Source organism: Zalophus californianus, chromosome 2, assembly GCF_009762305.2.
Source record: "Zalophus californianus isolate mZalCal1 chromosome 2, mZalCal1.pri.v2, whole genome shotgun sequence".
In the NCBI taxonomy this organism is placed as follows: Eukaryota; Metazoa; Chordata; class Mammalia; order Carnivora; family Otariidae; genus Zalophus; species Zalophus californianus.
In genome coordinates this window covers 92,668,019-92,693,011 of record NC_045596.1, presented here as the reverse complement: position 1 = coordinate 92,693,011, position 24,993 = coordinate 92,668,019, and the positions used below count along the sequence as shown (strand labels likewise).

General features: G+C 36.8%; 1 protein-coding gene and 1 pseudogene across 1 annotated transcript in view; one reads left to right on the top strand and one right to left on the bottom strand.

Moving 5' to 3' along the window:
- Positions 1–24,993, top strand: part of ZGRF1 (zinc finger GRF-type containing 1) — an 88,169-nt gene that overhangs the window by 12,540 nt on the left and 50,636 nt on the right. Inside the window, exons 4-10 of the mRNA XM_027599161.2 lie at positions 3,096–3,155; positions 4,424–4,609; positions 4,926–7,206; positions 11,115–11,191; positions 15,741–15,791; positions 19,127–19,207; positions 21,225–21,410. Of these exons, the coding sequence (XP_027454962.2) occupies positions 3,096–3,155; positions 4,424–4,609; positions 4,926–7,206; positions 11,115–11,191; positions 15,741–15,791; positions 19,127–19,207; positions 21,225–21,410 (2,922 nt within the window). The remainder of the gene's footprint in view (positions 1–3,095; positions 3,156–4,423; positions 4,610–4,925; positions 7,207–11,114; positions 11,192–15,740; positions 15,792–19,126; positions 19,208–21,224; positions 21,411–24,993) is intronic.
- On the bottom strand, positions 13,732–14,817 carry LOC113924864 (annotated as a pseudogene).

Below are 24,993 nucleotides of genomic sequence, written 5' to 3'. Positions count from 1 at the left end.
GTTGCTGGTAGGCAGTGGGACAATTTAAATAAGATATATAAAGACTATGTGGAAGACCAGTTAATGTCACATAGACCTTAGTTTGAATCCTGGCTCTTCACTTTCTAGATGTATAATCTTGGCAAGTTATTTAACTTCTCAAGGCCTACAGTCTCTTTAATAAAGTTGTCTTGAGGATTAAATGAGAAAATGTATAAACCTCTTAAAGTACCTGGCACATTGTAAGAATGCAATAAATGTTAACTTAATAGTTTTTGTCTTTAAGCAGCTTTTATCTAAGAATATAAGGATTATAATATGTATAGAGATATACTTAGGGTTCTGTGGGAGCGATATCAAAGTCTGATTCTGGTTCAGAGAAGTCTTTCCAGATAAAGAGTATTTTTTTGAGTATTTGTTTTGTAAACAGAATTGATAGGTTAGAGGGAAGGGAGCTAAAGATAGTGTCATAGCTATAACAACATAAAGGTATGAAACTATTAAAAATTTGGGCAACTATAAGCAGTTAAATATGCCTGGAATGAAGGGCTCATATTGGGAAATTGTAGAATATATGGCTTGAAGAGGTAGTCAGGAGTCCTATCACAAAGAACATTGTATACTCAGCTTTAGGGGCCAGTGAAGAATTATGAGCAGAAGAGTGACATAATCATATTTCTTTTTTATATCATTCTGGCAACAATGTATAACATAACTAAAGCTGTGTAGGATGAAAGATTGAATTTAAGAAGACTGTAGGCTAAAGAATAATGTAGACAGAAAGTGGTGGGGGTCTGACCAAGCAGGCATTAGCAATGACAATGGAGAGAAAGGATGATTAGAGAGAAATTGTGAAATTATTATAGAACCTTAAGGTCTTGGACATGGAAGGTGAAAAGAATCCATAATGACTCTTAGGTTTTTGTATTGTGATAGGATACACTGAGGTACTGAGATAGGATATCTCAAAAAGAAAAATCATAAGTTTAGGAGAAAAAATTAAAATTTTTTTTAAAGATTTATTTATTTATTATATATACATATATAGAGAGAGCACATGCACTCAAGCAAGCTGGGAAAGGGGCAGAGGGAGAGAGAAAATCTCAGGCAGATGACCTGAGCCAATATCAAGAGTCAGATGCCTAGGCAAATGAGCCACCCAGGCACCCCAAAATTAAGATTTTGAGTTCCATTTTGAACTTAATGGATTTGCAGTGTCATAGGAACATTTAAATAATTGGCTATAGAGACCTGGAACTCAGGAAAGTTCTGGGCTACTAATACTGATTGGGAGTACATGGCTTTTAGATGATATTTGAAGCTTCCTGAGTGGATTCATACATTTCTTTCTTTTTTTCTTTTTCTTTTTTTAAGATTTTATTTAGTTGAGAGAGAGTGAGCACATACACAACAGAGGGAGAGAGGAGGAGGGCGAAGCAGAACCCCTGCTGAGTAGGGAGCCCAATGCGGGTCTCCATTCCAGGACCTGAGATCATGACCTGAGCTGAAGGCAGATGCCCAACCAACTGAGCCACCCAGGCTCCCTCCCCTACATTTATTTCTTTAACATGTTTTTTGAGCACCTGTTATGAGTTACACACTGTTCTTGGGGATGCAGAGGGAACAAAACACATGAACCCCTGACTTCATGGAAACAACATGGAGGAGACAGACCAGTAAACTAAATGAATATGTTTGTCTAGTGGGTTAGGCAGACAACAAGGAGTAGAGTGAGCAAGGATGAAAATGGAGATCAAGGGGATTATGTAGGCCTTATTGGTCATTGTAAGAACTTTTGCTCTTATTCTTTGTCTCAATAGATTTGCCTCAATAGATTGTCTATTCTGGACCTTTCACATGAATGGAATTGTACAATAGGTAGTCTTTCATTGAATGACTTCTTTCATTTAGCATGTTTTCAAGGTTCATCCATGTTGAAGCATGTTTCAATATTTTTATTGCTCAGTAATAGTCTGTTGTGTGGATGTATCACATTTTATTTATGTATTCTTCAGCTGATACAGATTTGAGTTGTTTCCACATTTTGGCTGCTATTTTTTTTTTTAAGATTTTATTTATTTATTTGACAGAGAAAGACATAGCGAGAGAGGGAACCCAAGCAGGGGGAGTAGGAGAGGGAGAAGCAGGCTTTCCCGCTGAGCAGGGAGCCCGATGTGGGGCTCGATCCCAGGACCCTGGGATCATGACCTGAGCCGAAGGCAGACGCTTAACGACTGAGCCACCCAGGCGCCCCTTGGCTGCTATTTTTGCTGCTATGAACATTTGTGTGCAAGTTTTTGTGAAGACATGTTTTCATTGCTCTGTATATATACAGAGTGGAGTGGAATTGCTGGATCTCATGGCATCTCTGTTTTTAACCTTTTAAGAACTGCCAAACTATTCTCCAAAGTGATGGAAACAGTAATATTTAAAGGGCTGGTGGAGAAACTGCTATAAAAAATGGCTAAAGACACAAGGAGAAAGCCAGAATATAATTATATTACCTTAACTTCCTTTTTCTCCCTTATTGCTTCCATTCAACAAGTTTTATTCCTTATACCCCATATGTCTCTTTTCCCAATGCTGATGACTTATTTCAAGCACTGATCATCTCCCCAATCTTCCATGCCACATCCTTTTTTTTTTTAAGATTTTATTTATTTATTTGAGAGAGAGAGCGAGCACAGAGGGAGAAGCAGACTCCCTGTTAAGCAGAGAGCCCAGCTTGGGGCTCAATCCCAGGACCCTGGAATCATGACCTGAGCCCAAGGCAGACGCTTAACCAACTGAGCTACTCAGGCACCCCTGTTTACTCATCTTGCCTCCTGTTTTGCCCTCTAATGCATTCCAATTCTGTTTTCTTCCCAGTTCCATTCCAGGATCCTCCTGGAAGAGATTAAGTTCATGAATTTCTTAGGCATATACTTTTGCTGTCTTGCACAGATTGAATAGTTGCTTAGGAAACATTTGAAATAGATATACTTTCTAATCCAAAACAAATTGGGTAATTCTTTCATTATAGGATTTATTCATACAACCATTTTTGATTTGCTATTGAAGATGTTTAAGAAAAGCAGAATTTGTTTCTTTTTAACATTTATTTTGTTTTAATATAGGCAATTTTATATGATGACAAAGGAGAGTGTTTGGAGAGTATATTTCTTAAGTGCCTTGAGGTATTTTAACATTTCTATCCTATTTTTAAGTTACTTAAATCTCTATATTTAAGTTAAAAAATTTCTTTATGAATTTTGTTAAAGAGTATAGATATGGTATTAATAGCATTAATTATAGCTAATACTTCTTCAGCATTTATTATTTGCCACACCCTTGCTAAAAACTTTTAGATATTGTTTCATTTAATCTTTACACAACGCTATGATTTTTTTTTTTTAGAATAGGAGTGCAGTACCGAAAGATTCAATAACGTCCATGTTCATAGAATTACAGTGGTAGGGCTGGGATCTGACCCCAGAAAGTGACTCTAACCTAATTGTATTACATGGTCTTGAAGGCTGAGAACTATAGTGGGAAATATTTTGGGAAATTATTCCTATATATAATATTTTCTCAAATATTCTGTTTTTTCCCCATTTGGGGAAAGAAAGGGAACTAAAGGCATATTTTAGTGTAAAGAATAAGGATATTAAAGTTTGGTCATTCTGGGTTCATTTCCCACTTTAAAATGCTTCCTAGCTAACCTAGCCTCTCTTTGTCTAAATTCTGTACTGTAAAACAGACCATAAGACAGACTTTATTACGTTGGTGTAAACATTAGTAATAATTTATGTAAAGTGCAGTTTAGTATGGTGATTCTAAAAGTGTTAAAATTCATATTCTTATTATTATTGTGTTGATTTTGGCCATGGTGTTAAATTTTTTTTTTTTAAAGATTTTATTTATTTGACAGAGACAGCGAGAGAGGGAACACAAGCAGGGGGAGTGCGAGAGGGAGAAGCAGGCTTCCCACTGAGTGGGGAGCCTGATGCAGGGCTCGATCCCAGGACCCTGGGATCATGACCTGAGACAAAGGCAGACGCTTAACAACTGAGCCACCCAGGCACCCTGATACCTCTAATTTTAAAAAATTACATTTAGTTGTATGGATTCTTAGTGAACTCCTTGAGAAGGGGCATATTTGTCTTGCTTGTCTTTGTACCTCCTGATGCAACAAAGGGTCTCATATATGTGTTATTGAATAAACAAATTAATGAAAAATTTTTGCTTTATTATTATTCTTTCTGTGCTTATTTGACAACTAGTCTATAATAATAAATGAAGATTTAGGTATTGATTCATACATTTAACATTAACTTATTATCTGTTGTGTCTTGCTAGTGCTAATGACCTACTGGAACACATAATTAAATAATTAGATGTATATGATTTTAAATTTACTTTTTAAAATTTATTTGTTTTTTAAAATTTATTCTTTAAAATTTAGGTGAAGCCTGGAGATGACTTAGAAAGTGATCGATACTTAATCACAGTTGAGGAGGTTAAAGTTGCTGGAAGCATAGCTGTTAAACAGGATGTCATTAAAGAAGCACCGGAGTTAAATCCAAGGAGATTTATATCCTCTGGCCGGTCCCTGGGATGTCAGCCTGCTGGTTTAAAAAGGAAGTTTACTGTAAGTTTCTCTGTTGAAAATAATAAATCAATATATATTTATAATATTGTTTTAAGAAGTAGTGAATTTGAAACTGTTGCACTCTATCATTAAAATGGTACTTCATAATATATGTTTAGGTAGAGAGGAAGTAAACCCTAACTAGAAAAATCTTAATGCAAATGAGTATTTACATTTTAATCTTAGAAATTTTATATCTTTATTACTTTACCTTGCAAAACAGACACACTCCTTTTTCTTTTTTTTTTTTAGCCAGTTCATTTCAAAGTTTCTTTATGGATAGTGGAACAGCTAATAATTGTTTTAATATTTTTAGGGTTTTCGAGGACCGCGTCAAGTGCCAAAGAAAATGGTTATTACAGAAAATGGTGAATCAGCTGCATCACTTGAGGCTAAGAAACCTGGTCCTCTTTTTCTTTCTCCCTTCTACAGCACACCTCCTTTGTTTTCTACTGCTGGTAAGAAAGATATAAATAATATGCCAACAGACCCTGAGAAGAGTGTCACTTACAAGAACAGAGAGACAGATGGCTTACATTTTTCTTCTGTTGTCTCTACTCCATCCTTCAAGAATAACCCAGAAATGCTATGTGAAGAAAATTATTTTTGCTCTCCTGTCTATTCTGTAAATAAGCATTCAGATTCTGTACTGACCAATGAGGCCATAAAAAAAGATGGTTTGACATCTCACTGTTTAGCAGTTTCACAAAACATCAGAAGCAAAGCACAGATATTAGCTCTTCTAAAGTCCAAACCAACTGGTATGTGTAAAGAACTAAGCTCTGGGATTACAGAACATCTCCCTCAGATACAACTACAAGGAAATGAAAACATTCCTACTAAACCAAAGTGCCTAACTGAGCAAGAAGAGTGTGCTGAGGTGAAGAAGAGCACAGACAGTTTACACTGCCAGCATCAATCAGAAAATACCATGAGAAATAAAAGCCGATGGGCCGTGTATTTATCCTCACAGAGTTCACCTGTACATTCTTCTACTGAAGATGGAAATAATAAAGAAAGGAAACCCAAGGTCCAGGGAGATAATACAAATTTAAATTTGAAAGACCTTTTGGTACAAGAAGGGAAACAGTTCTTTGTAACATGTGCTGAAAAGGGTAAAAAGTATAATGAAGACAAGCCAGTAGATGATAATGATCAATCTTTGGATCAGGAAGTAAAATTAGAAATTCCCTCATTCTGTAAAAGCAACAGCTTACCAGTTACCTGTAGTAGTGTGGAGTGTGATAGCTTATTATCTGAATCTGACATTCAAAAAAATAATAAAATATCTGTTAGACAGAATGACCAGATGTGTCTAAAAGGATCAATTCTCATTAGAGAAAATGCTCAGGAGATAACTCTATGTGGAGCACCAGAAAAGAAATATAAACAGCCACTGTCATTCCTGCCAGAATCTGAACATCTGCGAACTGAGTCTTCTATAAGCAACAATTCTAGGCTCTCTGATGACTTTACCAACATGCTTTCTAAAAGTAATACTGATAATGGAAGTCTTAATAGTATTCCTGAACCTATGAGTAATGTAACACAGCCACTTGTGGAGGTGACTTTTAATCTGAACAATTTTGAAACCAGCGACACTGAGGAGGAATCACAGGAAGACAACAAAATTTCCCAGGATTCAGAGGGTTGGGTAAAAGAAGCTTTGGTTAATGTCAGCAGTTCAGGTGTTCAAAAGAGATGTGAAGATATAAGCTGTAAGAAAGTTGGCAGTGAACATTTGTCTCTTTTAACATCTATCAGGGATAAATCTACAGAGACATTTCCTATTAAAGAGACTCTGCTATCACAATTTTGTGATAAAGCTTGTGTAGGTATTGACACAGGACCTTGGAAAACTGGAAACATTAGAAAAGAAATAGAAGAGTGTAGTGACACATTAAGCAGTTTTGACTCATCTTTAGAGGGGACTGATAATGTATGTAGAGATAATAATGAAAATGCTAATAAATCTATTCAAAAAGTCAGAATTAACTATGATGTTGCTTCACTACTGAATAAATCTAAAGGTATAAGCTTGAATTTACATTCTCCTTGTATAAACATTGCCACTAATCAGTCTCCTGAAAATAGCCTATTCTCAGAACAGACTGAGCCTCAGACTTTTATTATGGGAAGTAACTTAGACAAAAATGATGAACGGGTTTTACTGTCAACTTCGAGCAGCAACATCAGTATCCAAGAATTAAATGTTAATCATAATCACTCTGAAGAATGTATTGCTCTTGATAAATCAAATACCCAAGTTTCCAATTCTTTGTTTTACCCTCTGGGAAAAAAGCATCCTATTTCCAAAGACACAGAAGCATATATTCCTGAATATGAAGATTTGCGAAGCATTAGAAGTTTAGACCATGACCATATTGAAGTAGAAACTAATGGAGAAAGCAAACAATATTGGAATAGTCCTAGAAATCCTTCGTCACTCTCTGGATTAGTAAATAACATTTCCCTTTTAAAGTCATTGTCTGAACACAGTACGGCTTTAGAAGGCTTGGAAATATTGAAAAAGAAATATGCTACCTTTAAACAACAAGGAACTCTGTGGACTTACGAGCCAGATAGCAATCCTGAAGGTTAGATTGGCATGTTTGTTTTGGATTGTTCTCTGTATAGCTCAGAGGTTGAAAAGTATTTGCTTTGGAGGCTACATTAAAGAATTACATAGTAGTTTTTTTTTTTTTTGAGAGAGAGAGGGTGCGCCTGTGAGCTGGGGGAGGGGCAGAAGGAGAAGGAGAGAGAGAGAATCTTAAGCAGGCTCCATGCCCAGCGCAGAGCCTGTTGCAGGACTCGATCTCATGACCCCGAGATCATGACTTGAACCAAAACCAAGAGTCAGATGTTTAGCCAACTGAGCCACCCAGGCACCTCGGAATTACATAGTATTTAAATAGGTAATATGTGTACTTGGTAAAATCAATTCCAATAGAGGATAGTATAGTGAAAAGTCACCTTTCTAGTATAGTCCTTCAGTCCACTCCTCAGAATTAGCTACAGTTTCCTTCCAGGGTATCCTGGAAATAATTTTGTGCATATATAAGCATATACAGGCACATATAAGCAAGTATGTATGTGAATATCCATTCCTATCATACATTTTTGGACATGTGTTAGAAGATACTTTTTTAAAAAATCATGAGTTCATATTGATATCTCTAATTCCAATTCTTAAACACTGGGTTCTTCCTGTCTTTCCTCAATTTTTTAAATTATTTTAAAATAATTAAAATAATTTAAAATAATTAAACTAATATTTTTTAAAAAAGAAAACCAATGTAGGACATATTAATAAATATAAATATTAGGTACATATAATTGTGAATGAACAGGGTACTTTAAGATACTCAAAAGTTAAAATTGAATTCTTATTTAAATATCTCAAGGGATTCCTGAGAAAGATAAGAATAAATTATCGTACCTCCTAAAATATTTGTTTAAAATGTAGTTAAGTTTGATGGCAATTGATAGTTTATTTTCTAAATAAAAAGGAAAAAAATTTTCGTGAAAAATTAAGTAGGGGCAGATATAATTATGTAATATATAAGGATATAAATTCCTATATGAAGATACAGGAATTACAGAATTTAGTTTTAAGAAATCTTTTTTCTCAGGGCGCCTGGGTGGCTCAGTCATTAAGCGTCTGCCTTCGGCTCAGGTCATGATCCCGGCGTCCTGGAATCAAGCCCCGCATCAGGCTCCCTGCTCAGCAGGAAGCCTGCTTCTCCCTCTCCCACTCTCCCTGCTTGTGTTCCCTCTCTCGCTGTGTCTTTCTCTGTCAAATAAATAAATAAAATTAAAAGAAAAATCTTTTTTCTCATCAAGTTGGAAAGAGGATTACAGTTGATTCTCATTATTTGCGGTAGTTATGTTCTATTGAGTCAACACAAACACTGAATTACTGAAAAATGAGTCATTGCTTTTAGGGGTAGTTTCCTTTAAACCTCTGGTCAGAGCATTTTGATCAATTGATCAAAATCTTGTTTTTATGAGTGTTTCTATTTAAAGACATTAATTAATGTTGATCTGTTAACATTGAATTCATGGTGAACTGCGCTATGAGTAATTCCTGAAAAAAACTTCTCTTAACACACGTTTTCTCCGTAAAGGACATCACAGCCTTCTTGGACTTAGGAACACTAGACAGTATGCGTAGGGAACATTTTAAATAGCAAAGTCACCTACAAAAAGCCCCAAAGTGTAAAAAATGTACTAAATAGACCACAAAAAGGACACTTGTTTATAGTGTAAGAGCTCAAGGAGGCAGTGTCATCTTGTTCTACCTCCGCTGGGAATGTATGTCAGGCAACTCATTTTTTGTAGCTCTGCATGTCTACAAATGACCTCAAAAAAACAGGGTACTGATTTGCGGGTTCCAAATTTTAGTGAGTAGGTAGGATCTGTGAGTAATGAGGGTTGACTGTTTTCTGATATAATATATATTTCTCTAAAAAGAAATAAGTTGGTTTTCTTGAGACAATCTGAGAAACTTGAATCTATATATTGGAATATAACAATTGACTTCATGGAGTGAGAATCGGTTTTGCCACCAATTTAGGATGTGTGAAAGTGTTAAAAAAATTTTTTTTTCCAGTAGATTAAAGTTTTTGTGAGATGACTGAATATATCTTAGAAATGTTCATTTAGAGTTTTATTCTTGAGTGAATGCAGTAAAGGAAAAAATACAATTTTCACCAAGTGCCTTTTTAAAGCCCTTTTTAGAAATAGCATCAAGTTCCAAAATCCACTTATTTTGATTTCATTTAATGTATTCTGAATTTTAACAGGAAAATAATGAAACCTGAAATAACAATTGACTAAAACTGAAGTTTACACTAGATTTAGCTATGTTTTTTTTAACAATAAAGTTTTTTTATTTAAATAATCTCTACACCCAAAAAGAGGCTTGAACTCATGATCCTGAGATTAAGAGTTGCATGCTCCCCCAACTGAATCAGCCAGGTGCCTCTGATTTTCATTTTTACAATAATTATTTGTTTATTAATAATAATCACTTTAAAATTATAGTCTTCTTGGTGACTTTATAAGAAATTGAAATGATTGAATATGTATGTTTTTCTTTAAGAAAAAAAGTCATTTTTTTTCTTAAAGATTTTATTTATTTGACAGAGCACAAGCAGTGGGAGTGGCAGGCAAAGGGAGAGGGAGAAGCAGGCTCCCTGCTAAGCAGAGAGCCCGATGCGGGGCTCTATCCCAGGACCCTGGGATCATGACCTGAGCCACAGGCAGACGATTAACTGAGCCATCCAGATGCCCCCCAAAATCCTATTTTTAAACAGATATTCAATTAGGTGGTGTGGCCTGGCCACCCTCTCCTCTTTTTCATTCTGTAGACTTGCCAACTCTCCTGTTGGTGGGAGACTCTATATGTGTTCTGACTTTTTTCTGAACATCTTTACCTCTGGCATAGCTGGTAGCTTTTTCTTGTATTCAGATCTCAACTTAAATGTCACTTCCCATAAAAGATCTTTCCAATCATCCTATCTAACATTACTCTCTGTCCTACCAATCTTTGTTACAAAGCTCTTTTATATCATAATCTGAATTTATCTGGTTTATTTTTTTTAATCTTCTGTCACCTTCCTTTTTCAAGAAACCACTGTTTTCCCAGTGCCTGGCACAATGTACTTAGAAGATAATTGAAGTTTTTTTCCTCAAACCATAGTTAAATGGGTTTAAGATAGAAATAGCATTAAGTGCTTTTTTGTTGTCTGTGTTTGCACATCGCAGCTGTGTAATGGTCTTGGCTTTATTCTAACAGTTAATATCTCATTTTTAGCATTTTTTAGTATAGGTTATTGGCTGTTGACTTGGCATTTATTTTTTCAATTAGTTTGAAAAAACAAAAGGAAGCATCTCTACTATTAGAAAGTAACCAAAAAATTATTTTTTTCTTGAATTTTTTAAAAATCATTTTATTTCTTTTTTTTTTAAGACTTTATTTATTTATTTGACACAGAGAGAGTACAAGCAGGGGGAGCTGCAGGCAGAGGGAGAAGCAGGCTCCCTGCTGAGCAGGGAGCCTGAAGCAGGACTCTATCCCAGGACACTGGGATCATAACCTGAATCAAAGGCAGATACTTAACTGACTGAACCACCCAGGCACCCCTTTTTCTTGAATTTTTATCTTGAAAATGTTGACTACACATAACACTACACAGATACACAGAATATTCAGTGAATCCTGAAATATCCAAAATCCAGATTCAATAATTATCAAGAATACTTCATCTTCAAGTTTATTCCTTGTTTCATTCAGTTTTAGAAATAAGGTTTTTTGTGTTTTTTTTAAGATTTTATTATTTTTAAGTAACCTCTATGCCCAATGTGGGGCTCAAGCCTACAACCCTGAGATCAAGAGTCACATGCGCCACTGACTGAGCCAGCCAGGCTCCCCTAGAAATAAGTTTTTAAAGTTTAAAACACTATATGTACGATGAATAAAATTTTATTTTATCTACTATAGTTATTAGGAAACCATTGACTGCAGGAGTTTCACAAGCTTTACGAAAGTTGCCTCATCTGAACCAGGATTCTCATCAGGTACATTTTTTTCCTATATTTTTTTATTTTGATATAGAATGTTCTGTTCTTTGTAATGAGATTACAGTAATATAGAGGGTCCCAATATATCTTATCTCATGACCCCCTCCCACCCCCGACCTTGTATCTCAGTAATTATTTTCATTACATCCTTTGGGGGAAAAAAAGGAGCCTAGCAGTTCCATTTATTAAGTAGTTAGTAGTATTAAACAACTTAATAAGTATTATGTCCTACTAATTTAGTAAGCTTTTTATTTTTATTTTTTTCCAGTTTTATTGATATAGTTGACATATAACATTATATCAGTTTAAGGTTTACAATATAATGATTTGATATATGTATATATCATGAAATGATTACTATATGCCTTTTATTTTACTTTACTTTACTTTTTACTTTACAAATAGGCTCCTCACCCAGCGCGGAACCCAGTGCGGGGCTTGAACTCACGACCCTGAGGTCAAGACTTGAGCTGAGGGTGGCTCAGTTGGTTAAGCGACTGCCTTCGGCTCAGGTCATGATCCTGGAGTCCCGGGATCGAGTCCCACATCGGGCTCCCTGCTCAGCAGGGAGTCTGCTTCTCCCTCTGACCCTTTTCCCTCTCATGCTCTCTATCTCTCATTCTCTCTCTCTCAAATAAATAAATAAAATCTTTAAAAAAAAAAAAAGACCTGAGCTGAGATCAAGGGTTGGTGCTTAACTGACTGAGCCACCCAGGGGCACTCCCCCATTCTGCCTTTTTTTTTTTTTTTTTAAAGTAGGCTCCACCCCCAGTGCGGAGCCCAATGTAAGCATTTTATTTTTAAATAAACACAATTACTAATGGAATGTATGCACTTGTTGGGCACTGCATAACTTTTCAAACCTTAAAATAGATTAGTTTTCTTGTTCTCATTGATTTTTGCATGGTAATTGATTTTTATCATAGCAGTTTCTGAAAACTCAACTTTACAAAGATATAATGCCATTGAAAGAGATGATATAAGATCTGATGTTGAGGGGCTCCTGGGTGGCTCAGTTGTTAAGCGTCTGCCTTCGGCTCAGGTCATGATCCCAGGGTGCTGGGATCGAGCCCCACGTTGGGCTCCCTGCTCAGCGGGAAGCCTGCTTCTCCCTCTCCCTCTGCCCCGCTTGTGTTCCCTCTCTCGATGTCTCTCTCTCTCTGTCAAATAAATAAATAAAATACTAAAAAAAAAAATCTGGTGTTGAAATGAACTACCTTGAGTTAGTAGTTCATTTAGTGATCAACAGATGTCAAGTGACACTGTATTTCCCTTAAACTTATTTAAATTTTTAGATTTTTGTAATGTTTTTTAAAGATTTTATTTGAGAGAGAGAGCTAGAGAGAGCATGAATGGTGTGGAGGGGCAGAGGGAGAGGGAAAAGCAGACTCCCCGCCAAGCAGGGAGCCTGATCCAGGGCTCGATCTTAGGACCCTGAGATCATGACCCGAGCTGAAGGCAGATGCTTAACCAACTGAGCCACCCAGATGCCCCAAGTTTTATAATTTTTGAAAGATTTTATTTATTTATTTGAGAGAAAAAAAGAGAGCACACACAGTCCAGGGGAGGAGCAGAGAGGGAAGGAGAGGGAGAAAATCTTTTAAGTAGACTCTGCTGAGCGCGAGGCCCAATGCAGGGCTCAATCTCCCAACCTTGAGATCATGACCTGAGCCAAAACCAAGAGTTGGATGCTCAACCCACTGAGCCACCCAGACACCCCTTCCCTTAAATTTAAAACATTTTGTGCAGCTCCTGTTGGGTTCACTCTGGCATCTCAAAGTACCTTGTTGAACAGTTTAGGAACCATGGTAATACTATAAAAATTATAGTACTAATTAGAATACATTGAAATTCTAGAATTAGTGTTTCTTCTTGGGGATGCTTTTATTTTTATTTTATTTTATTATTTTTTTTTAAAGATTTTATTTATTTGACAGAGACACAGTGAGAGAAGGAACATAAGCAGGGGGAGTGGGAGAGGGAGAAGCAGGCTTCCTGCAGAGCAGGGAGCCCGATGTGGGGCTCGATCCCAGGACCCTGGGATCATGACCTGAGCCGAAGGCAGACACTTAGTGACTGAGCCACCCCGGCACCCCTTGGGGATGCTTTTAGCATATCTGGAGGGATAGTCATTATATGGCACTGCTCTTTCTAGAAGACATGTTTGAAATAAAAGAAAGTGAAATGTTTCATTTGCCCCCATTTTGTATCTTACTCTATTTTCCATGTTACTATTTTTTTCTTCTTTTTTAAATACAAAAAAAAGTGAAGACAAATAAAACTTACCCTATCACTGATAGATATTTATTATTAATGTTTCCAGCATTTGGGGCCCATTTTTAAAAATATGGTTAGATTGATGTGTACAAATAGTTTTATATCTTTTCCCCTTAATGTATTATGTTTCTCACATTATTAAGACACTTCTTAAATATATCTTCTACTTATTTGCTTAGCTAGTTTTTTAGCTGCTTGGTGAGTAAGCTTATTATTGTTTTTATCTGAAAAATCTTCACAGAAAATTGTGGGTTGGTTTATTAGCTCTCAGCAGCCTGCTCCTGAGCTCTAAGGAAGCTTGCCTTCCTCTGAGCTCCCAGTCTTCTTGGGCAAGGGACATTTTGGGATGGTTCCACCTCCTCTTTTTAACTTCTTTCTTAGGCTTCTTCTCATGGATTGGATTCTGTCATATAGCAACATGAGCTTTCTTACACATCTCCTCAATCTTGTCTGGAATTATATTGTTCTTTTTGTATTGAGAGAGTTGTTTCTTGTAAGCATCTTCATCTTCTTCCATTAGTAACGCATATAATCTGCAACGTTCTGACCCATGATGTGCTTCTGATGTCCTTTGCATTGAATTCCTTGCTTTCTGAGTCATTACTAAGGAATCATTTGGTACTGTGAGGAATAGACAAGCCTCCATTCACAGCTCCCCAAATTTTTATTTCCAGTAGTTCTGGCAAGCCCTGCATCCAAATAGCAGGTGAAGGCACCGGGTTGACCATCAGTGCTTCCACATTGCATTCATCTCCAGTCACCTTCCCTTGGCCTTCATAGATCTTGTCCATGTCAAATCTGTTGAGAGGCTTGTGGGTCAGCAGTAGGCTGGTACAATATGCCACAGCATAATTTGTTAGGCCAACCTTCATACCGTATTCTGGGAGTTAATGAGCTTAAGCTGCACAAACTATCATAGCTCCTATGTGGGCATAAGTAATCTGACAAATGATATTTCTGTTGGTTACACAAACTGTCATCCTGTATTAATATTAAGGTGTGTGGTATTTATTTTTATCCTGAATTACCAAGTGTTTCTGAGCATAGTAATCAGTTTCATCCTCTCGTCATCTTTTTTTTTTTTTTCCGATTTTATTTATTTATTTGACAGCGAGAGAGAGAACACAAGCAGGGGGAGTGGGGGAGGGAGAAGCAGGCTTCCCACTGAGCAGGGAGCCCGATGCGGGGCTGGATCCCAGGACACTGGGATCATGACCTGAGCTGAAGGCAGACGCTTAACAACTGAGACACCCAGGTGCCCCTTCTCATCATCTTCTAAATTTCACTTGGTATCTCTTAAAGTAAGACTTATTCTTGACAACTTTAACAAATGCCATCCTGTGGAACAGAGACCACATTGGTGGCTCACCACAGACCAGCAGTTAAATATCTTTTAGAGGTTACTTAACTATCCCATCCTGTGGATATTCTATGCTTTGGATAAGCAGTGTCCTATTTTGAACACATAAATTATTTCTAGTATTTTGCTAGGATAAATAAAACTTTAGCAGATTTTTGCACATAAATCAGTTTACATTTTAAGTTATTTCCTTAGATTTGAGTCCCACAAGTGGAACTGATAAGTTGAAAGGCTAAGAACAGTTTTCTTGATTTATATTGTCAAATCTAAAAATCTTAACTGCTTTATAGTATGAATATTTATTTTACTTCACAATCACCAGTACTAAGATATTTTCAATTCTGGGGCACCGGAGTGGCTTGGTTGCTTGGGCGTTTGACTCTTGATTTTGTCTTGGGTTGTGATCTTGGGGTTGTGGGATCAAGTCCGGCATTGGGCTCTGTGCTCAGTGTGAGGTCTGTTTGAGATTGTCTCTCTTTTCCTCTCCTCCTCCCCTCCCTCTCACTCTCTCTCTGCCACTCTAATTAATAAGTCTTTTTTTTTAAGATTTTATTCATTTGAGAGAGAGATACACAGAGAGAGAGCTTAAGCAGGGGGAACAGCAGAGGGAGAGGGAGAAGCAGACTCCCCGCTGAGCCAGGAGCCCAACGCGGGGCTCCATCCCAGGGATCATGACCTGAGCCGAAGGCAGAAGCTTAACGATTTGAGCCACCCAGGTGCCCCAATGAATCTTAAAAAAAAAAGTAGTTTCAATTCTTGCTAAGTCAGAATAGTGTTTAATTAACATTTAGTTTTTGCCCTTTTGATTATTAGTGTTCTTTTATTTCTTATGTCTAATAGAAATTTATATTTAATTTGTGACTTACTAGTATCTTTTAGTTATTCTTATATTAACATTCTGTTCCCAAGATTATAACAGAAAAAGAAGTTGAAGCAAGTGAACCACTTCAGTCTTTGCAGGTGAGTTAATTTTTAAAATATAAAGTAGCCAGAAATTATAGTTGTATATATAGGTATGGCATAGTTTTATGTTTATATTTTATATTGTCAGTTTCAATATCATTTGTTTTTTTTTTTTAAAGATTTTATTTATTTATTTGACAGAGAGAGAGATAGCAAGAGCAGGAACACAAGCAGGGGGAGTGGGAGAGGGAGAAGCAGGCTTCCCGCCGAGCAGGGAGCCCGATGTGGGACTTGATCCCAGGACCCTGGGATCATGACCTGAGCCGAAGGCAGACGCTTAACGACTGAGCCACCCAGATGCCCTCAATATCATTTGTAATTAGTTACCCCTTTATACTTATTTAGGTGAGCCTACTGCCTTGTATAAATGGCCTGTGTGGTCAATAGGATTTGGTTAAATGATAAATCTTTTATCACAAGTAAGTTTGCAAACTTGCAGTCATCGCTTAATCCAAGAATTGACATTGACTATTGTAGCTGTACCTGCAGCTCTGTTGCCAAAAAAGAACAAAACAAAACAAATAAAATTCATATAGTGGTGGCTCAGTCATTTTTCATCCTTATATAATAAGATCAAATGTATAAAATCATAATAAGCGACTACATTATTTAGCTTACAAATGATCACATTCTTAATTCTTTTTTTCAGTTGAAAAAATATGACTTAAACTCTTTCATGGACAGTTATCACAAAGTATAAACTGGAAATAAACACTCCTCCAGAATGAGTTGCCATTTATTTTTATTTTTTTAAGGTTTTATTTATTTATTTGAGAGAGTGAGAGCATGAGCAGGGGGAGCAGCAGAGGGAGAGGGAGAAGCAGACTCCCCACTGAGCAGGGAGCCCGATGCCAGGCTCGATCCCAGGACCCGGGGATCATGACCTGAGCCAAAGGCAGACACTTAACTGATTGAGCCACCCCGGTGCGCCTATGAATTTCCATTTAAAATAAATATCATATATTTTTAAAAATCTTGTATGTAATCTTGTAATCTCACAGGAATTAAAAAGGTCATCTTTTGCAAAAAAAATTTATTTAAATATTTTTAGCATTAATATAGGAGTATATTTGCATTTTTGTAATACCTTTCATATAACTTTCTGAAGCAACCTCTTCATGTATATTAGTGATAGAAAAACTTACAAAATTTAAAGTTAGGGTGCTCTTTGATGGCACTATTTTTTTATTTCTGCTAATTTTATTTCTACAATTAGCTACACATAGCAAAGCAGAAAAGAAGATGCTGTGCTAATTGGTTTTTAAACTCACTGTATTAGAAAATTCTAATTCTAAAATTTTTTTTTTAAAGATTTTATTTATTTATTTGACAGAGAGAGACACACAGTGAGAGAGGGAACACAAACAGGGGGAGTGGTAGAAGGAGAAACAGACTTCTCACGGAGCAGGGAGCCCGATGCAGGGCTTGATCCCAGGACCCTGGGATCATGACCTGAGCTGAAGGCAAACGCTTAATGACTGAGCCACCCAGGCGCCCCTAATTCTAAAATTTGAGTTGAATGTTTTCAAGAGTAGTTGGCCAATGTGCTAATGTATTGTGTTATTAATGGAAGGTTATCATTATTTGAAGAAATATGCTACTTTACCTCTTCTGTCTATTGAGGAAATTTTTTTCTCTATATTTTTTAAAAATAAAAATTGTTTTCTTGTTTAAATTCCTTTTCAAAGTCTAATTCATAGTAGAAATTATTATTTTATATAGTTACTTGATTAAACATGACTAGTTGCTGTTGTCTGTATCTTGTGCTTTTATGGTTGCTAGAAAATGGTTTATTTTATTTTTATTTATTTTATTTTATTTTTATTTTTAACGTAGGCTCCATGCTCAACATGGGGCTTGAACTCATGATCCCGAGATTAAGAGTCACGTGCTCTACTGGGGCGCCTGGGTGGCAGCCAGTTAAGCAGCAAACTGGATTTTGGTTTAGGTCATGATCAAACCCTGTGTGAGGCTCAGTGCTCAGTGGGGAGTCTGCTTGAGGATTCTTTCTCTTTCTCCTTCTGCCCCTCCCCTTCGCATTTGCTCTCTCTCTAAAATAAATAAATCTTAAAAAAAAAAAAAGGGTCACATGCTCTACTGACTGAGCCAGCCAGGTACTCTGATTCATTCTTTAAATAAACTGTTAACACTGTTTACACTTTTTCCTCCTTTGGTTTCATACTAATTTTTGAATTAAATAATCTGCATTAATATTAAATATTAGGTTAGATGGTGATTATTAGGTATGTGACAATTTTTTCTAGTGTTAAAATATTTAACTAAAATTTTAGAATTAGTGTCGCATGGGTGGCTTAGTTGGTTAAACATCTGACTCTTAATTTCAGCTCTGGTCATGATCTCAGGGCTGTGAGATTGAGCCCTAAGTCCAGCTCCATGCTTAGTGGGGACTCTGCCCAGGATTCTCTCTCTCCTGGGGCACCTGGGTGACTCCTTGGGTTAAGCATCTGCCGTAGGCTCAGGTCACAATCTCAGGCCCCAGGGGCAGGCTCCCTGCTCAGCGGGGAGTCTGCTTGTCCTTCTCCCTCTGCCCTCCCCCCATTCATGTGCACGCTTGCACTTTGTCTTTTGAAAAACAAACTGAGGTTTCTAGAGGGGAGGAGGGTACGGGGATGGGGTAGCCTGGTGATGGGTATTAAAGAGGGCACATTCTGCATGGAGCACTGGGTGTTATGAACAAACAATGAATCATGGAACACTACACCAAAACAAATTATGTAATATATGGTGATTAACATAACAATAAAAAAATAAAAAAAATAAAATCTTAAAAAAAATAAGATGCTCTCTCTCCCTCTGCCCCTTCCCTCTGTGTGTGTGTGTGTTCTCTCCCTCTCTCTCTCTCAAAATAATTTAAAAAAATTTTAGAAGTAGAATTTTTTATTGCTGGGTTTTAAAATTAATTAGCATAGTACCTTATCTGCTGGAGAACTCCTTTGCTAGATGTAACTTATTATATGTATGTATAGGGCGCCTGGGTGGCTCAGTTGGTTGAACGACTGCCTTTGGTTCAGGTCATGATCCTGGAGTCCCGGGATCGAGTCCCACATCGGGCTCCCTGCTCGGCAGGGAGTCTGCTTCTCCCTCTGACCCTCTCCCCTCTCATGCTCTCTCTCTGTCTCATTCTCTCTCTCAAATAAATAAATAAAAACTTTAAAAAAAATAAAAATCTTTTAAAAAAATTGTATGTATGTATATACAGAAGTAAGATTTTCAAATGGCATACTTTAAGTTTTGGGAGTATTTTCCCATCAAACTCATGAGCTGCCTACAGAACTCTTCTAGCTAACACAGTTATTGATATTTTATTCTAGTTCTTTTCCTTAGGAGATGAAGTGACTGCCTTTCTAGATGTTATCACTACACAGTTAGAGAGAAAAACCTGTGACCCTAAGGTAAAATATGTGAACAACTTTGGGATTTTCTAATCCACTGTCTTTTCCTGCTGTTTTTTATACCACTCTCAGAGTTTTCAAGGTCAGAAGGTTAATGAGCATAATGAATTAACCTGGTTTTAGGAACAAGAAAAACTAATGACTGCTACCCCTTGTTTGATCTTGAACCCTTTCTCTTTACTAGTGAACTAATAATGCATCATGCATATATATGATGCATACCCTAGAGGTTGGACGGGAAGATAAATAAAGTATAAATAATGAATGTTCTGCGGAGAACAAAATGAAGATCTTTATAGCCTTGAACATATTATAGTCTCCTCTACCAGTCCTACTTCTGTAGAAGTATATATAACCCAAGCTCTACGTAGTGCCGTCTACTCCATATCAAAAATTCGGAGGGAAAATAGCATATAAATAGTTGGGTTTTATAAATACTGATTCTATTCCTAAAACTCAACAGACCTTTAGAAGAGATCTACATAGAAGCATAGAAAACAGGGCATCTGTTTGCTTGTAGAGAATGTGTATTCACCATCAAACAAATCAGAAATATAGAGTCTAACAGTTGAGACTTTTTTTTTTTAAGATTTTATTTATTTATTTGACAGAGAGAGAGAGATAGCGAGAGCAGGAACACAAGCAGGGGGAGAGGGAGAGGGAGAAGCAGGCTTCCCGCGGAGCAGGGAGCCCGATGCGGGACCCGATCCCAGAATCCCGGGATCATGACCTGAGCCGAAGGCAGACGCTTAACGACTGAGCCACCCAGGCGCCCCAGTTGAGACTTTTTTAATTGAAATATGTATGTTTTAAAATTTAGATATTTTCAGCCAAAGTATAAGGGACATTTTAGATTTAATTTTCCTTTCAAATGTGTGATTTAGAATCTTCATCTTAAAATAAGAGAATATTCAGATTATTTACTATCATAATTTTGTTAATTTATCAGTTAGAAGTAAATTCATCCTTTACATTCCTTTGGCTCTATTAGCAATCTTAATTTTCTACTTTCTGGGTAGGCTTTGTCACCCTGTGAGGAATAAAAATCCTAGAACCCTCAAGGGGCAACAGAGAAAGCCATTTGAAGCCTGAAAGCTGATCAGGTCTCTGAGGAGATCCCAGTACCTCTCTGAAGTACATGTCTGTATTGGCATCATATCCTCAGGCCTCTGTTCTCAGAGCAATAGGATCAGATCTTCTGGGAGAGAACCCACCATCCCTCTTCTGTGAAGCCTGATAGTTTACAAAATGCCTGAACAAAGGAAAATCCTTCCTGTATTTCTTCCCTTACTTCCTATTATCATATGTTTATTGACTGCCTCCGATATGCCAAGCATGGTGTTAAATGCACGTGATACCCTGATGAAACAAACAGGTCTCTTCCCTCAAGAAGCTTACAGTACAGTTAGGGTATATATGAAAAGAAACTTCATTGTAGTATAATGTGATAAGTCTATAATGGAAAGTTGTATAATGTACAGGGGAAGCATAGAGAAAGGAACAACTATATCTTTCTGGTTTAATTAGTCCATTATAACTATACTTCTTATGCTCCTAATAAAAAATTCATATTTATTAATGTTGAACTTGAATTCAATTAAATCAATAACCGAATTATGTTTTATAATTAGCATGTGTTAGGATAATTAGTTTTTCTGGTTTTCAGTATTTGTCACTTAGTAATTATTTACATTAAGTAGTATTTATTTATTTATTTATTTTTTAATTTTTTAAAGATTTTATTTATTTACTTGAGAGAGAGCATGAGAGGGGGGAGGGTCAGAAGGAGAAGCAGACTCCCTGCTGAGCAGGGAGTCCGATGTGGGACTCGATCCCGGGACTCCAGGATCATGACCTGAGCCAAAGGCAGTCGCTTAACCAACTGAGCCACCCAGGCGCCCTACATTAAGCAGTATTTAATAGCTAAATTGTTATTTATTTCCTGTGTATATATACATTGTGACTATATATCAATATGTATTTATTGCAATACTCATTTTTAATAATTTACTTGTAGCCTGTTGAGTTTCAAGGGCACCAAGTGAAAGGATCAGCTACTAGTACTGTGATGGTCAGAGGACACAGCTCACAGCTAGAATGCGGTCAGTTTCCAGATAGTATTGAATATGAAAACTGCACGACAGACACTTGTTTATTGACACCAAAATTGACTAGCGCTTGTGTGCAGATTGATTTCTTGCAGGTAAAAATATTTTTTATAGTTGCACCTTGCCAAACCGTTTTCTTTATGTCAATACTAAATTTTATGAAGAAATTATATTTAAATCCTTGAACAAATATAAGTTATCTGTATCCCCACTTCTCTAAGTATGACACCAAGCACCTCTCAATTGGTACCAAATAGAGGTCATAAGAGAATGATATGCATATATTAGAAACAATGTCTGTTAAAGAGATTCACATTTTTTTCTTTCCTAAAGATTTTATTTATTTATTTGAGAGAGCGACAGAGACAGAGCACGAGCAGGGAGGAGAGGGAGAAGCAGGCTCCCTGCTGGGCAGGGAGCCCAATGTGGGACTTGATCCCAGGATCCTGGGATCATGACCTGAGCCAAAGGCAGACGCTTAACCGACTGAGCCACTGGTTCAGGCACCCCAATTTTTTTCTTTTTTATTAAAGCATAATGCACATATAAAATAAGTGCACAGACCATAAGTACACAGCTCAATAATTACCACAAAGTGAACACACTCATGTAACCTCCACTCTTAAGAAATAGAACATTAACAGCATCCCAGAAGTCCCCTGGCCCCCTTTCAACCACTATCTCTTTCTATTCCCTCCAAAGATAACCACTATCTTGACTTTTAATACCATATATTAGTTTTGCTTTTATTAAGATTTTATTTATTTGAGAGAGAGAGAGCGCAAGTGAGAAAGAGCACGAACAGGGGGAGAGGGAGAAGAAGACTCCCCGCTGAGCAGGGACCCTGACGCGGGGCTCGATCCCAGGACCCCGAGATCATTACCTGAGCTGAAGGCAGACTCTTAACTGAGTGAGCCACTCATGTGCTCTAGTTTTGCTTTTAAAACTTGATGTAAATAGAGTAATATACAATGTATTTTTTGTGTCTGGTTCTTTTTGTTCAACATTGCACTTTGAAATTCATCCATGGAGTTGCCTGTGTCTGTAGTTTATTCATTTTCATTGCTGGTGTACTATTCCACTGTATGAATACACTCCAATTATCCATTCTTCAGTTGTTTGCATTTGGGGCCTATTACCGATAATGCTGATATGAATGTTCATGTGCTGTCATGAACGTGTACACACGTGACATGTTTCTGTTAGTTATACTACATTGGAGTGGGATTATTGAGTCACCAGGTATGTGTATCTTTACTTTTAGTATATAATGCCAAACTGCTTTCCAAAAATGGTTATTATAGTTAACATTTCTATCAGAAGTATGTAAGAGTTCCCATTACTCTATATCTTCATCAACGCTTGGGGCTGAAAGTTTTTGATTTGAATTTTAGCTATTCTGGTAGATATGTAGTGGTATTTCATTGTGGTTTTAGTTTGCATTTTCCTGCCTAATAATGAGGTTAGGACCTTTTTGTGCGCTTATTGGCCTTCTCTGTATTCTCTTTGGGGATGAAGTATTTGTTCAGGTTTCTTCCTCAGTTTTTTAAAAAGTATTTATTTATTTGAGAGAGAACACACGCACGCATGTGCACATATAGGGGAGGGGCAGAGGGAGAAAAGCAGACTCCCTTGTTAGCTTGGAGGAGCCCAACGCGGGGCTCAATTTCAGGACCCCAAGATCATGACCTGAGCCAAAATCAAGAGTTGGACACTTAACCAGCTGAGCCACCCAGGCACCCACCCCTTTTTAGTTTTTCATTGATGTGTTTTTCTTTCTAATTAATTTTTGGAATTCTTTATATAATGGATATATACTCATTGTCAGTTGTATACTTTGTAGATATCTTCCCTGACTCTGTCTTTCACTCTTTTTTCTTTTTAGTTTCAACATTTTTTTTATTATTATGTTATGTTAATTACCATACATTACATCATTAGTTTTTGATGTAGTGTTCCATGATTCATTATTTGAGTATAACACCCAGTGCTCCATGTAGAACGTGCCCTCTTTAATACCCATCGCCAGGCTAACCCATCCCCTCACCCCCCTCCCCTCTAGAACCCTCAGTTTGTTTCTCAGAGTCCATCGTCTCTCATGGTTCGTCTCCCCCTCCGATTTACTCCCCTTCATTCTTCCCCTCCTGCTATCTTCTTCTTCTTCTTTTTTTTCTTAACATATATTGCATTATTTGTTTCAGAGGTACAGATCTGTGATTCAACAGTCTTGCACAATTCACAGCACTCACCATAGCACATACCCTCCCCAATGTCTATCACCCAGCCACCCCATCCCTCCCACATCACCCGCACTCCAGCAACCCTCAGTTTGTTTCCTGAGATTAAGAATTCCTCATATCAGTGAGGTTATATGATACATGTCTTTCTCTGATTGACTATTTTGCTCAGCATAACACCCTCCAGTTCCATCCACATCATTGCAAATGGCAAGATTTCGGTCTTTTTGATGGCTGCATAATATTCCATTGTGTGTATATACCATATCTTCTTTATCCATTCATCTGTCGATGGACATCTTGGCTCTTTCCACAGTTTGGCTATTGTGGACATTGCTGCTATAAACATCGGGGTGCATGTACCCCTTTGGATCCCTACATTTGTCTGTCTTTCACTCTTACTGATGCATTTTGATGAACAGAAGTTTATAATTTTTAACATAATAACAGTTTATCTGTTTCCTTTATGATCAGTACTTTTTTTGTCTTGTTTAAGAAGTCTTTCTCTACCTGAAGATAAGATATTCTCTCATATTATCTTGTAAAAGCTTATTATTTTGCCTTTCACACCTTGATGTACAATTAACCAGTAATTGATTTTATGTGTTGAGGTAGAGATAAAGTTTCATATTTTTCCCATTTGGACATCCATTTGACCAAGCACTGTTTATTGAAAAGGCTGTCTTCACTCCATTCCTTTGCATTGCCCCCTTTGCCATAAATCAGGTGTTCATGTATTTTGAGTCTAGTTTTGGTTTCTATTCTGATTCATTGGTCTGTAGTTTTAAAAGTCTTCATGTCTTATAAAGAATGTGTTTTCATGTATCTCTAAATCTTTTCACCTTGTTCTTTTTAGCCTTTTGTGTTTCCATATACATTTAGAATTAGCTTAACAATTTCCACCCATGTATATAACCATGCTAGGAATTTGACTGGAATTTCATTGTGTATGTAAATCTTTTTTTTTTTTAAGATCTTATTTTTAAGTAATCTCTACACCCAACGTGGGGCTTGAAGTCACAACTGAGATCAAGAGTCACATACTCTACCGACTGAGGCAGCCAGGCGCCCCTCATTGTATATATAAATCTTGGAGAAAATTAACATTTTTATAATATTTTATTGATATGTTTCAATATTGTAATAAAATATCTTTCTATTTTGATCTTTTGATCTTAAAATTTTCTCAGTAATGTTTTACAGTTTTGGCATTACAGGGTCTTTGTTATTCATATATTTGATTTGATCTCAGGGTTATGAATTTGAGCCTCATGTTGGGCTCTGCACTTGGTGTGGAGCCTACTTAAAAATACAAAAACAAAGAAAACTTTTATTGTGGTAAAAAAAATCATAAAATTTACAATCTTACCTATTTTTATGTGTACAGTTAAGTAATGCGGAGTATATTTACAATGTTGTGAAACAGATCTCTAGAGCTTTT